The 15,346-nt window shown below is 36.7% G+C and overlaps 1 protein-coding gene across 4 annotated transcripts in view; it reads left to right on the forward strand.

The window, feature by feature from the left end:
* The window catches only part of LOC107726459 (sex comb on midleg-like protein 4), a 33,368-nt gene extending 18,687 nt beyond the window's left edge, over window positions 1-14,681 (forward strand). The window contains exons 2-9 of one of the 4 annotated variants that reach the window (XM_016536049.1): window positions 1,927-1,996; window positions 2,388-2,614; window positions 3,020-3,146; window positions 8,309-8,509; window positions 9,512-9,712; window positions 11,584-11,790; window positions 12,178-12,323; window positions 13,460-14,681. In XM_016536049.1, the coding sequence (XP_016391535.1) occupies window positions 1,975-1,996; window positions 2,388-2,614; window positions 3,020-3,146; window positions 8,309-8,509; window positions 9,512-9,712; window positions 11,584-11,790; window positions 12,178-12,323; window positions 13,460-13,585 (1,257 nt within the window). In that variant the 5' untranslated portion in view covers window positions 1,927-1,974 and the 3' untranslated portion in view covers window positions 13,586-14,681. Of the gene's footprint in view, window positions 1-1,926; window positions 1,997-2,387; window positions 2,615-3,019; window positions 3,147-4,323; window positions 4,451-8,308; window positions 8,510-9,511; window positions 9,713-11,583; window positions 11,791-12,177; window positions 12,324-13,459 lie in introns of all 4 variants that reach the window. The other 3 variants (XM_016536046.1, XM_016536048.1, XM_016536047.1) reach the window with 3 other exon arrangements.
* The last annotated feature ends 665 nt before the right edge of the window (window positions 14,682-15,346 follow it).

The raw sequence follows: 15,346 nt of genomic DNA on the forward strand, positions 1-15,346 counted from the left end.
AGGGCTGGCGGGGGTTTCAGAAGCGGCCGGTCTGTGAAGCGGCAGGGGCACGGAAGCGGGCTTGATACGCTATTGTTGACATTGCTGACAACGAATCCGCTCCAGCGCCGAGTGGTCGGTGAGTGTTCGTACATTGAAAATGTGTTTACGTGCCACTGATTTCGCGGTGAGATTAGGAGATAAGGAAGGAAGACCTCGCGCAATGCAGCACTGCTAGTAAATATGAACACGCGCATGTGGAACGGTGCTCTATTTTTGACGCTGTGTTTTTAATGGTCCGCTCTCTCTCTCTCTCTCTCTCTCTGCTTTCTGAACGTTTTACCGGGCACCGGTTTTCTGTCATTGGAATTAGAATAAAATCATGTAGCTGTAGGAAAAACCATTGTGCGTAAGAAATAGATTAATGTAATTACGCATGGCCTGGTTGATGCATGGGAGAGAGAGAGAGCAGGCGAGTGGAAATAATCTGATGTTTAGAAAGTGCATATGAAAATAATTTGGAATTAGGGTCATCCCTATCTGTCTTGTAAACAAATAATAATAACTAAAATAGACGATTCCTTTATGTTTTGGCATAATATACCGACATCACATGGCATGTGTTACTTGATGTTTTGTGCAGATAACTTTTTGCATTCATACTATTTGTCATTTAGTCTCATGAATGCTTTTCTTAAAAAGCAGCAAAGTAGATTCATTTCATTTTGTAATCTCACAGCTGAGCTTCAAACTGTCTATTGTCTGTGCAGACTAAAGTGAATGCACTTCATAGATTGCATGGCATATTTACTACCCAGGCTTTAAAAAAACTGAATATGAAAGTAGTGTGTTCTGTGTCAGTCACAGAATCAATACAAATAATTAGAAGGTAGCATAATAATTAAAATTATCAATAATTATCCCAATTTTATTATTATTATTATTATTGTTATTATTACTTTAATTGTAGTCATGAGATTGTGATTTAATTCATAATATGTATTACTAATTTCTTTGTCCAAGAAATCATAATTAAATAATTAAATCCTAAAATTCCACCTTAAAAGGTCCTGGTTCAACAGAGTTCCAGGGAATACTTACTTAAAGAGTAAGGATGAGGAGAGAGGAGGAGAGCAGGGGAAGCCTTCTGTCAGAGCCGATCTTGAGGCCAGGCGCCACAGCTGGAGGGGGAGGGGATGAGAGTGAATGAGGACTGGGGGAGGGGGACTGACTGACTGAGAGAGAGAGAGTTGGAAGAGCGGAGGATAGTGAAGATGCTTTTATGTGGCTCAGTGTCTGTTTCTTCCACAGTCTGCACAGTGTAGGCCACCTCACAGCTTCACCATCAAGCTTTTGTTCTTCAAATAATTCATACCAGCCCAGTTTCATATGTGTTGGGGTATGTTTTTCTGCTATTTACACAATAAATATGATTGCAATATGTAATTATGCTCTGTATGTTATATTTTTGAGCATTTTTTCATAAAAAAAAAAAATTGGACAGTGTTGCTATACAGTAGTACTAAGTGTTTGTTTCACTGTGATGTTTCCAGGAACAGCTGCTAGTTTGCAGGTTGCACTAGAGGTTGCAGTGTTTGGGCTGTGGTCAAGTTTTTGAGTTGAACTTCTTGTGTTTTCAGTTTTGCAATCTCAAAATGAATATGTTAAAGCATTGACTGTTGTTTTAATTTAAACTGTTTTGGTTTTGGTTGGTTTGATGTTTGTTTTCTGTGAATTAAGTGAGAGGGAAATTCCAGGGTTCCCACAGTCATAGAAAACCTGGAAATATCAGGGAATCTTAAAACTGTGATTTCTAAGCCTATATTAATAATTTATTATCTTTTCATATACACTATTTTTATAAAAAAAAATATTATATGCTCCGTTCTAAAATCTTATCAGCTAAAATTGCTACATTGTTTATTTTTATATATTTTTTCCTTTCAGATTACTAAAATTATCCAGTAATCACGAATGACTGACGAATGAAAAATCATGGAAATACATTGGTCAAAAGGTGTGGGAACCCAAAATTTCATACTGACTACATTTCTGTGTATGCGTATTTTGGTTGGTGGTGTGTTGAGTTTTATGATGAATTTATGGTTGGGTATTAAAAAGTTGTGGTTTTGTCTTGGTTGCTGTTTATAGCTTATAATTATCCAATTATTCAAATAATAGACACGTGTACTCCTTATACAATTCAAAGTATTTGTAAAGTAAAATCCCCGTCACATGATGCAGAATCACAGTACACGTGACAATTTTTACTTAAAATCAAGAAAAACATACAACCTATTGTATTAAAAATGAATAAATATAAATGTGTGTAAATATATGTAAATAGTTTAACATTCTGACAATGTAAATACAGTTTAACATTCTGACATTGTGTTTTTCTCTCTCAGGTCTGATGAGTATTCCTGCTGCTGCATCAGTTCAGTCAGGGGGTGGAGAGATGCAATCACCTGGGGCCATTAGCCCCTCCTTCCTCCTGCCCCCAAGTGGAAAAGTTCCAGGTCGCAAGAGGGGTCGCCCACCCCTGAAGAGGCACCCGGAATATCAGAGTCACTACCCAGAATCCCTCCCACCCATTAAAGTGCCTAAGAAGAGAGGGAGGAAGCCTGGCTTTAAGGTCAATAAATATCAGAGTGTTTGTGTGACTGTTTAAAAATGCGCATGCATGTGTAGGCCACAGAGATAAGGCCTTTTTACTGTTCAGACGTGTTTGCCAAATGCATAAATGTCATCAAGTGGTGCATTTGAGTACATAATGGTGCGTGTGTAACACTTACGATGGTTTAGCTAGAGGAACAGAGTAATGCTTTGTAGGTAGGCCCATCTGATGTTGACTGTATGAGAGAAGGAGGTGATAGGGTGGTTGTTCTTTGACTGATGTATCTGCAGTCTGCTGCCGAGTTATTTTTAGCCGTGTGCCTGAGCACAAGCCTATGTTTTATAAATATCAAAATATGATTATATAACATATTATTATTAATAGTAAACTTAATGTTTATTTATTTTTAATTTTTTTTAATAGCTGAAGTCTCGCTTGATGACACCCCTGGCCATCTCTCCACCCAGCAGCACCCCGGAGCCAGACATGAGCTCAATCCCCCAGGACGCTGCTACTATCCCCCACTCAGCCACCCCACAGGTCCTCACAGGTAACGAACACACAAAAACTTCTGCAGTGTTGCCATGCCAATCCCAGAAACTAGTAACCAGCTCTTTCTATTAAGGGAATAATAAAATGTGAGCATTAAAGGAATCACTGTCCTCAGAGGAGTCACATTATGACTCAGTGCCATCTCATTCTCTTTTTAGTGGCCAGTAGGGACTGTATGAGAGAAGGAGGTGATAGGGTGGTTGTTCTTTGACTGATGTATCTGCAGTCTGCTGCCGAGTTATTTTTAGCCGTGTGCCTGAGCACAAGCCTCATAATGTCGCTGCTGCTGATTTAAAGAGCAACACGCTACCACAATGTGTGTGCATGTTAGCAGATTTGCAGTAGACACCGTGGAAATACACTCTTGTTTAACCTAAACCTGATGGTTATTGCTTTTTATAGCATTGTTAGGGACAGTTTATCTTCCATAACTTATATTTTACGCCATTTTACAATTACTTATTAGGGTTATTTCCTGTCTTACACATATTTTGCACATATTGTGTAAAAAAGGGTTAAATCTGGTGGTGATTCTGGTGCCCTAGGCAAGATATGGTCCAGTCTTATGTATCTTGCTTTTGATGTGAGTTGTCCCGAGTTCAAAAACATAAATAAACCAAGCAAATTTGCTACATGATGCAAATGAGAAATGGTGGTATTTGGCTGCATTTTATTTTGATATTACACTTTAATGGAGTATGACGCACTAAATAGAGAACAGATAGAGACGTACATCTGGATTGTTCCTGCTCTGATTAACTTATCATGCCATTTTTTAAAAGGAAAAAGTTAATATTTAGATACATAAGTATTTTTTTAACTCATTAAAGTATTTTGTGTGTTATTTTTGTTTTTGTTTATTATTTATATGGTTAGGACAATACACGTTTTTAGTGTAAATAAAAATATTTTACTGCCTGTATAGAAGTATAATAATAATAATAATTATAATTATAATAATATGATAATATTAATTATACACTACTGTAATAATAATAACAATAATATGATATTAAATATACATTGGGATGTTTTTTATTATAATATAAAAATCTCATAATATATATGTTACATTTATGTTTTATAAATATCTAAATATTATCATATAAAATGTTATTATTAATAACAATAATAATAAATATAATGTGTGTGTGTGTGTGTGTGTGTGTTTTTAGCTGAAGTCTCGCTTGATGACACCCCTAGCCATCTCTCCTCCCAGCAGCACCCCGGAGCCAGACATGAGTTCAATTCCCCAGGACGCTGCTACTATCCCCCACTCAGCCACCCCACAGGTCCTCACAGGTAACGAACACACAAAAACTTCTGCAGTGTTGCCATGCCAATCCCAGAAACTAGTAACCAGCTCTTTCTATTAAGGGAATAATAAAATGTGAGCATTAAAGGAATCACTGTCCTCAGAGGAGTCACATTATGACTCAGTGCCATCTCATTCTCTTTTTAGTGGCCAGTAGGGACTGTAACTCTACCCATATATCTGTTATGATAACTGTTACTTTATCAAGATGATATGATGGGATGTGTGTCTCAGGGGGTGAGAGAAGACCACCATCACTGTCTTAATTACATCCAGCCCGGATATTTTTCCTTATTTAGGACAACAATATCTATTACAATTAAACTATGAGGATGTATTGCCTCTTTTGTTTAATTTGTATTAATTCTCGGACCTAATCTAATCTTATAGAAAGTTCTTTACAATAAGCCGCTCCCTTTGAATTTATTGATGAAATGTATTTCCATAGTATACTTTACGGTTAAGCATTCAAATATTGTTGTGCCAGATGTGATAAGACTTTAATCCATTGATCTGTCAATCTAAACTCAGTCTGTGTGAATGTAGCCAGTAATGATTTCATACAGCACAGGCACACTCAATCTTTGATGACCCAGTGGTCAACACGGGCTGCCCATCCAATTGGCAATAACATCCATCACTAGAAGGAGAGGGGACAGAGAGAAAAGAGTAGTTACATCTCTTATTTTAAAGGTTAATAGGTGTGAGAGTCTCAAGGGACATTATTGAGGGACCTGACTGCTCCTGCCTTAAGAGGCATTATCATCCAATGTATCTCTTTATTACAGTAGAGAGATCAATTCTGTTCTGCAACATTGTTTTTTTTAGTGGAATAAAAAATCTTAGTATTTAAAAAATATGAGCTTAGAATCAATTCACTTGCTAACTACAGCATGTGTGATTTAAATTCTGGCTTTCAATATTAGTGGAGACTGCATGTCAATGCACCTGTCTGGTTCTCCACTACCACGCTGTTCTAGGTCTACTTTAAACATGAGAAGATGTGACGGTACGGCTGAACTCAATCCTGAGTTCGAGTTCTCAAAGCTTGATCCCTTTGCTGTAGGGAGCAGTTGCCAAACAAGAGGCTTTTGTCTGCCCACCAGGTTTCTAGACTTTAATTCTTTGTGCAGCGGAAAAGTCACGCTCTCTTTTGGTCCCTTTCATATATTTCAAAAACCATGTTCATTTTGTCCAGATTCATGCTAATGCTTTCATATGTGTGACATCAGCATATTGTCTTTAATTTTTGAAGACAGAAATTTGACAAAACATCTCGATGCTCATAAATCTGCGTTCCAATATGTGTATAATCCGTGGGTGATGTCTGTCTGGGGGTAACCAAGGGACTTGTTGCTGCTGCTGGTGGAACTTGACCTTGATGACCTGAAATCATCACCGTAGCGCCATTTTGGAGAATAACCACTGAACGCAAGCAGCGTACGCTCTTCTGTGTCAGCCGCGCTGCAGGGATGCGCTGTTTTCGTTCAAATCAAAGCGTAAATACACGTAGAAAACGTATCCTTGTTGTGTCGCGGCTGACACAGAATAGCGTACGCTGCTTGCGTTCAGTGGTTATTCTCCAAAATGGCAGTACGGTGATGTGGAGAGACACAGAGGAGACGAATTGTTGAATAAATTCGTTATTTTTGTTTTCTTCGCGTACAAAAAGTATTCTCATTGCTTCATAACGTTACGGTTGAACCACTGATGGCAGATGGACTATTCTGACGATGTTTTTCATACTTTTCTGGACCTTGACAGTGTAATTTACTTGGCAGTCAATCGGACAGTCACAAGCCTCCCAGTTTTCATCCAAAATATCTTAAATTGTGTTCCGAAGACGAACGAAGCTTTTACGGGTTTGGAACGACATGGTGGTAAGTGATTAATTACAATGGAGTATCCCTTTATTTCATTTTGGGGTGGAGTATCCCTTTAATAGCTTTTGTGCTTGAAAACGTGTTGAATTATATTGCCTTTCCTGAGTGTGCTAAATTTAAACGGCCTGTAAGCCTACATGTCTGGCATGTCAATAATCTTGCTATCAGTTATCTATTTTAAGGCTTTGTGTGGTGCATGTCAGTCCTCCCACACTCAATATTCATTGACTTCATCCTGTTACACATTCTCAAACACACGCACAAGCTACTTCTTGCGATTATTTTAACCCATGAGCGGCACGGGGAGTGTGTGTGTGTGTGTGTGTGTGTGTGTGTGTGTGTGTGTGTCTGACTCCTGGTCATGGCGTTTCTAGATGACAGACGACGGAGGAAATCCCTCAGCATGGCAGTCTGTCAGATTAAAGCATCCGCTTGCAGCAGACGAGCGAGGGAAGTCAGTGGGGACAGATTGTGTGGGAGGATTTGGGAGGGGGGCAAGTGATTGGTGGATTCCTACACAGGCTGTTTTCTCTCTTTTTCTGGCTCTATTTTTGTTTCTGTGGTAATGCATACAAAACCTCTTGTTTTTTGTTAAGATGACTCGCTCATGCTTGTATTTTTCCTCGTTTGTAAGCCACTTGAGATAAATGAATACATGGAAATGGTTCCTATTGAGGGGACGGTTAGTTTTATTTAGGGTAATCAAAAATGTATTGCTTGCGGTTGGCTCATAAAACCACAGATGATTTTGGTGGATTCCTACACAGGCTGCTTTCTCTCTATTTCTGGCTCTCTTTTTATTTCTGTTTTATCCTGTGGTAACGCATACAAAACCTATTGTTTTTGTTAAGATGAATCGCTCATGCTTTTATTTTTCCTTGTTTGTAAGTCACTTGAGATAAATGAATACATGGAAATAGAAATGTTTCCTATTGAGGGGGGTTGGTTTTATTTAGGGTAATCAAAAATGTATTGCCTCCGGTTGGCTCATAAAACTGCAGATGATTTTTAGGTGTGATTTACAGTATGTGAAATAATTTAAAGACATTACAGAATATATTTGTATTATTCTTTGTATTTGTAAGTGTGTGAATTGGTATGAGGTTAAAAACATGTCTATGTAGAGACAGTATTTTAATTATACTTTTTTAAATCAGGTTTAATTTTGATGAATTATTCATTTTCAGGTAAACAACTATTGAGAAACAAAGGATAAAACATTGTTCATGATACGAGAAACCTAAGCTGTCACAAGAGCCGAGATTTTATTTTCATGTCTTTCTCTTTTGCCTCCCACCCTTTCTTTTATTGCTTGTCTCTTGGGTCCCATGATAAGGACGTAATATCTGTTTGAGTATTTCTTATATATATGTAATGCAGTTCTCCTTTCCTGACCTCTGGAAACGATCTATAAATGTGGTCTCTAATATTTGAAGATTCCTTGACAAATATTTGAGTCAAAGGATTTAAAAGTAAAATCTCAGACGTGCACTGTGTGCCAGTATTTCGGTGTATGTGTGTTGTACAATTACATGTAGGCATTGTCTTTTTAGATCATGGATTAATTTTGGATTATTGTGGTGACATGTTGTTTTTGCTATTTATTTACTGTGTTTTTTAAGTTATTTATTATTACAGTTAAACAAACACTTAAGGATACTCGTTTTCAAACTCTCAAGAGCAAGAGCAACTAATTACCCTCGACAGCATTGCAATTAACTGTGGTGTTGAACTTTGCTTTTTTTTTTGTTTCTCTAAGCTAATCAGACAATGGCTTGAATGTGAACTGATATAAATATATGGCACTACAGCAGTTTTATATTGTGCTTATTCCATTATAAATGCAAATATTGCTAATTCTATAGTTTAGTGTTAAAATCTCTTTCTTTCTTTCTTTCTTTCTTTTTCTCCATCTCTTTCGTTCTCTCCACCTCTAAAATCGCTCTCTCCATGTTATCCCAGTGTGTATCTACGTGAATAAGCATGTGAACACAGGTCCTAACCTGGACAGGCAGAAGGTGCTGCAGCTGCCCGATCACCTGGGTCCTGCCAGGCCCTCTGTGGTGCTGCAGCAGGCGGTACAGGGCTGCATTGACAGCGCGTTTCAGCAGAAAGCGGTCTTCACCCTGCTTACCGAGGGCTACGGGGGAGAAAAGATCTCAGGTTAATTTGCATGCGAAACACAAATGTGTGCCTCCATTCTAATTATCATTCTGCATTCTGCTGTTCATCCTTTATAGGCACTGTTTAAAAGCTTGGGGTCAGTAAGATTTTTTTTTTTTTAAGAAATGAATGCTTTTGTTCTGCAATAATGCATTAAATTGATCGAAAGTGACAGGAAAGACATTATAATGTTATATAATGTTACAAAAGATTTCTATTTCAAATAAATGCTGTTCATTTGAACTTTCTATTCATCAAACAATCCTGAAAAAACGTTTCCACAAAAATATTAAGCAGCACAACTGTTTTATACAACATTTCATCAACGTTTTCATAATTGATAATAATAAGACATGTTTCTTGAGCATCAAATCAGCATATTAGAATGATTTCTAAATGATCATGTGACACTGAGGTCTGGAGTAATGGAAAATTCAGCTTTGCCATCATAGGAATAAATTACATTTTAAAATATATTAAAATAAATTGTTTGCTTTTTTAATTGTTTTTACTATATTTTTTATCAAATAAATTCAACCTTGGTGAGCAAAAACAATTTGTACAAGTTTAATTAGTAGAAATGTGATTGACAGGTATATTGTCCAGAGCAGATTAAACTGTCAATATTTGGCCATTTTGTGGTTATCATCAGCTAATAACTACGCCCACTTGAAAGATTATCAGATAATACTACCATCAACTTTAGTAATTGATAATCCACAATTTCTGTTTTCATGCTTTAGAGAAAATATTTATAAATGTATTCGTATTTTAAATTAAGTTCAAATGTAATGAACTTTCAGTATTGCAAATTAATTTAAAACACTGTTACATATATTAAAATATATTAACATTTGCATCGGCCACCGTGATGTAATACATATAACGTTTAATACGTATAACACAGACACTGTAAAATAAAGTCTTACAGTATGTGTATGAACCCAATTTCCAACAGTTCAATTTACTTGAAATTCAACACTCTTTGTTTCACTTCCTCAGCAACCTTTGACGGTAAGCAGCATTTGTTGAGTTTGCCAGTGGTCAACAGCGTGGGCTACGTCCTCCGCTTCCTCAAGAAGTTGTGCCGAAGCCTGTTGTGTGAGAACCTCTTCAGTGACCAGCCCATCGCCCCTTCATCGTCGCCCTCCTCCTCTTCCTCATTCCACACTGAAAAGCACTCAGACGGACAGCTCAAGTCAAGTGCGTTCTCATCAAGCTTTTATGTGTCCTGTGTTCTTCTACCCTTTCATACCCTTTTTCTTCTACACTTTAATAGAGCTGTATTTACATCTATCCCTATACAATCTGCAGTGTAGAAATTAGGTTTTAATGAGACTGTTTTTGTCTCATTTTGGTTTTGGATGTTTTGTAATTTGGCTTATTTGATTGGATCTGCCTTTTTTCTGTTGCTGTTCAGTTTGCCCTTCGGAAAATGCAGAGGAGGCCTTTAGTGCAAGCTGAGCTATTTAAGTGGCAGTGAAAGGTTGAGTGCCTCTGTGAGTGGCCTGTGGTTTGAGTGTTTGAATTCTGTTGGCTCCATCTCTCTCTCTCTCTCTCTCTCAAGATTAGAGTATTAACTTCAGTATAACACAATATCTCGCTGCACAGCTACACAGGCAAAGGTTCTGTCACGACTCAATCCAATGTCAATGGTTAACGTGGTTAAGAGAGGAAAACCTACTTTAGAAGGTGCCTATATTACTCAGTATTGTATATCTGTGTTTCCTGCAGCAGAAACTGCTGTCTATCCCATAATTTATCATACATAAACTACATAAGACATGCTACGAGTACATTAAAAAATACTATATATATATATACAGTGGGTACGGAAAGTATTCAGACCCCCTTAAATTTTTCACTCTTTGTTATATTGCAGCCATTTGCTAAAATCATTTAAGTAAATTTTTTTTCCTCATTAATGTACACACAGCACCCCATATTGACAGACAAACACAGAATTGTTGTATATATATATTGATATACATATACATATACATATATACATATATATACAGTATATGACCTGTGCTGGCAAAATGAGTCACAACTCATTTTTCAAAAATGAGTTATTTTTAAGTTCACATTCTCCATTAAAAGACCTTCAGAATGATGTATGATTTGTTGGAATCAGACGAAAAATGACTGAGCTACACTCGTTTCAAGTCCATAGAGTCAGCAAAGTCAATTTTGAGAAAATCGAGTTAAAGTTTTCTGAAGGTTCCAAAGCAAAATCACCTGCAACGTTGCATCTTTTCCTCCACTTCTTTTCTTAATAATAATTACTATATTAATAATCACAATATAGCTATTTTTATCTTTGTTATTATAAATAAGAACAGATGCAAAAAAAAAAGAAACAAACAAATAATGCATTAACTTTTTCATTTTGCATCTAAACAAAAGCGTTCAATTAAGAAAAACAAATAATCAAATGTGAAAATCCCTTTAGTCTGTTCATTACAAATAAATTGATTATTAAAATTACAAAAGCAGTTCAATAAAGAGCAGCGAGTAATTCCCTCTTTTCTTTTATTGTTAGATTACCATTATGAGGCGGCCTATATTAAGACCTACTGTAATGCACGGATGTAATATAATGTTACACATCAGATGTTTTTCCCCAACCGTTCACTTAAGACATAACAGATTATGTTTGCGTGTTATTTATTCTGTGTATATGTGAATTCTGTGTATATATTTATCGGGATCTATATATATATATATATATATTGTAATTCTTTCTTTAATTTTTTACAAAATATTCAGTGAGTTTATTTGGTGAAGAATTTGTCAGACTGATTTAAACTCATAACTGCATTTATCTGATTCAATAAAAGCTTTACTTTTTTATGAATCAGACTGCACTAGTCATTCTGTATGTTTGCTTTTGATTGAAGAAAGACATAGAAAGATGTGTTTTCTTAGCATTCACTGTGTATGTATGTATATAATTTGGCTTGGACTAATCCATGCAGACCAATCTGCCCTCAAGAAAGCAATAATTAGCCTGAGCCACATGAAGCCTTTACATGCATTATTTTCCCTAAATTGCATTTCTTTTTGTGCAGCAGATTCAAGGGTGGACGATTACCATGGTGATTCAATGGACCCTAAGCGCTATTCTGTTGACCCCAGCGACTCGGCCTACGGTGCGATGCCCTCACCGTACATGGCGAATAAACCTGCGTACGGTTTTCGTTCTGGTACCACCTACTCTGGAGGTGTGTGCAGGCAGGCAGCCAGTCCCAGCACATTCCAGGAAGGAAACAGAAGTGGTAAGAAAGAGGAAATGTCCACTTATTCACAGAAGCAGCAGTAGTCTTTCTGCACTACTTTAACCATGTTTTTAGACGAGAAGATACTCACTGTATGTGAGAAGACACCAAGTGAGAATCAAAACACTGAAAACTAAATGGTATATACAGTACAAGTGGTTCACAACCAAGGAGCCGGGGTCCAATAGGGGGCCTCAGCAAACTTTCAATCAAATGGAAAGTGATCAAAAAGTTTGCAAACCACAGTCAGGTATATACTGATTGTCAACTGTCTTTTCAGTATTTTTACCTTCAGTTTGAATGAATTTGTCCAAAATTTGATGGCTATTTGTGTGCAACCAAGAATAAAATCCTTGCCATCTGTTAACCTGATTTCTCTCTATCTAGCCTACAGTCCATCCCCAGAAGGAGGGGAGGCAAAGCCCCCACCCAGTAAGGATCCCTCCAGGTGGAGTGTGGATGAGGTGGTGTGGTTTATCAAGGATGCAGACCCTCAAGCACTGGGCCCTCACGTGGATCTCTTCAGAAAACATGTGAGTTTGATTGACACATTTATTTACTTATGGCAAACAAACACCATGTTTTGAACATGTTGTCAGATAAGAAATCCCTGTGTGGGTAACGTTAGTTCAGTTTTAAGTTAGAAAACCCTGGATATGATCAACTCTGTTTCACAACTCAAGCTTTCAGAAGCAATTCAAGTTTACATAATTGTTGAAATAACTACCTGAGCTGAATGTTACATGAAAAAAGACTTCAAATCTTGCAAATAGCTTATTTAGACCAGAACAGAAGCAAAGTATAATTTAACACTATCTAATGAAATTTCAACCAGGGCTGCACACTTAGCCGAATTGAAATTGTAATTGTAATAAGGCCTTGTGCCTTATTAAAGTGCAAAGGGCTGTGATTTAATTAAATGTGGGAATGCGTCCATCTCAGTAGGTGGTCTGAGTAAGCACTGCAGGTTCACTTTAGCTTCACATTAACGTAATTCGCTCCATGTTTGCTACAAGTGAAGAAATAGAGGAAGAGATGATTATTATTATCCAGGTGGAATGTGCAGTTCAGGTCAGATTATGTGAGTAAAGTGGAGTGAAATCATTATATAATAATTATGTTGGCTTGACAAAGTAACTTGTCCTAGAGCTTGCAAGCCATGACCACCAAACTCAGATCAGATGCAACATGCTATCATCGTGCTAAAATGTGCTAGCAGCTTGTTAAAACGCTATCAATGTGCAAAACATGCTAGCAGTGTTACAAAATGCTAAAAAGATGCTAACATTGTGCTAAAACATGCTAAAGTTTTATTAACTTTCTGACTTTGTGAATATAACTTTAAAACTTTATAGCTTTTAAAAGTTTTTTAAACTTTTTGACTAGACTTTTTCAAGTCAGCATTAGAATTTGTCCTCAAACTTTACTCATCTAGTTAATATTTGTTAATATTAACTAGTTAATATTACTGCTTCACTGCAAAGTTCTTCAGTGTTTGTTTTTAAGCTCTGCACCACTCACATAACTCTATTATTGCAGTATTTGTTCAAATAATTGTACTTTTTGGGCCAGATTTTTAATGATATCTTCACTAGCTGTTCTGAAAAAAAAAACACGTTTCATGTGTACAGTAAGCATTCTGTTGTGGACATTGTGATTACTTCTTCAGGAGATAGATGGGGATGCTCTTCTTCTCCTGAAGAGTGACATGATCATGAAGTACCTGGGACTCAAACTGGGCCCGGCTCTCAAGCTCTGCTACCACATCGACAAGCTAAAACAGAAAAAGTTCTGACCTCTCTGCACCCTATAAACACACACAGATGGATTCACTCACAGTATTTACTGTAACTCTCATTTGTTGTTGTACAGGACATTTTTGTCCCCTCTTCTCTGGTCATTTAAGGACAAGTACCAGACCATTTTTTTAACTCGTGCGTTTTGTCTGCCTGTATATTGGGACATTTCACTGACCAGAACATTTCCTTGTTCTAATTTTAAGTGTACAAGTGTTTTATTGATTACTTGATACCTGAACACTGCTCTAATCAAATGGCAAGTCATCTCTGCTGCTTTCTGGGATTTGAGTTATTTGTTCTCAAGCGAGAGTTATGCAGACGAGTTATAAGTGTACATCATGCTTCTTCAAATGGACGGAGTAACAAATGTATTAGGCCACAGACAAACATGCTCCCATTTTTACAGAGCCATGGACTCAGTCTAAATCCCTGTGAACTTCTGCCACCTGCTGGTGAAGTGGAGTCACTGCAACTCTGTGACATTTACTACCATTCTAACAAGGAACAATTTAGCTTTTTTTGTTGTTGTTTTTTTCTCCAGAGAGCTTCTTCAAAGGCTGCTAATCTTGGGAGATCAGTAACAAACAGAATTCAGTGTTGGGCTTTTAACTGAACAGATACAGTACGCACACAGTTTTGGCAGGGTACAACTATGAACAGTTACACTTCGCAACCAGCAAATAACAGGCACCAATGCAACTCTACTCATCAATGGACCATTCACATCGTCTTTGGAAAGCCTCCTTGGCAATCTAAGTCAGAACTAAACAGGACACACTACGAGGCAATTACTGCTACAGTAAAAATGGTGCATTACAAACATAGTAATGTGTACCAGGTGCTGTTTCTCAACCAGCAAGTCAAGTTTAACTAAACAATTATACTGGTACAGTACTTTACATTTCATACTGTGGACCAAATACACTGAGAGGTCTCATTAGTCCCAAAATTTCTTGCTCTGATACTACACAAATGTCAGCTTGTGATTTTCTTACAAAATATGTACCGCTTTACAATAATGTTCAATTCATTCAATACATTGGTATCATGAACTAACAATGAACAGTACATTTACAGCATTTATTAATCTAGGTTAACAATAATTTCTACATATACTACTGTTCAAAAGTTCGGGGTCAGTACGTTTTTTTTTTTTTAACCAAGGATGCACTTAATTAATCGAAACTGACAGTAAAGACTGTATGGTTTCTACAAAAAATAATAAGTAGCACAATTAGTGATAATAACAAGAAATGTTTCTAAAGCACATCACATGATTAAATTACATTTTAAAATGTATTACTTTTTTTTTTTTTATATTTCAAGTTGCATAAATTAGTATTAATGTATCATGAACAAATATGAATTAACAATGCACAAAAGTATAGTTATAAATGATCATTAACATGGATTAATAAATGCTGTAAAAATGTTGTTCATTGTTAGTTCATACCTTCATACTTCATACAAATGTGACCAAATTGAACTTTATTGTAGTGTTGCAACAAAATATGTACAACATGTTTCAACTCATTTCAACCCCAAGTTCTGTAATATTTTGCCTGTGGGTTAGAAATTTCTTTCATAAACGTACAGTGGATTTGTGAACAGAAGCTGAGGTGCTTCTCTGATCTTATGTTTCTGTCAAACACCAATGTGTGAAAGAGTCATTTAAGTCTCCTGAGGCATTTCAGGAAATTATTATTATTATTTTTGTATTATTGGTATTTTAAAATTTTGCAAAAATGGCATTCAGA

Source organism: Sinocyclocheilus rhinocerous, unplaced genomic scaffold (assembly GCF_001515625.1).
Source record: "Sinocyclocheilus rhinocerous isolate Xijiao unplaced genomic scaffold, SAMN03320098_v1.1 scaffold605, whole genome shotgun sequence".
Taxonomy (NCBI): Eukaryota; Metazoa; Chordata; class Actinopteri; order Cypriniformes; family Cyprinidae; genus Sinocyclocheilus; species Sinocyclocheilus rhinocerous.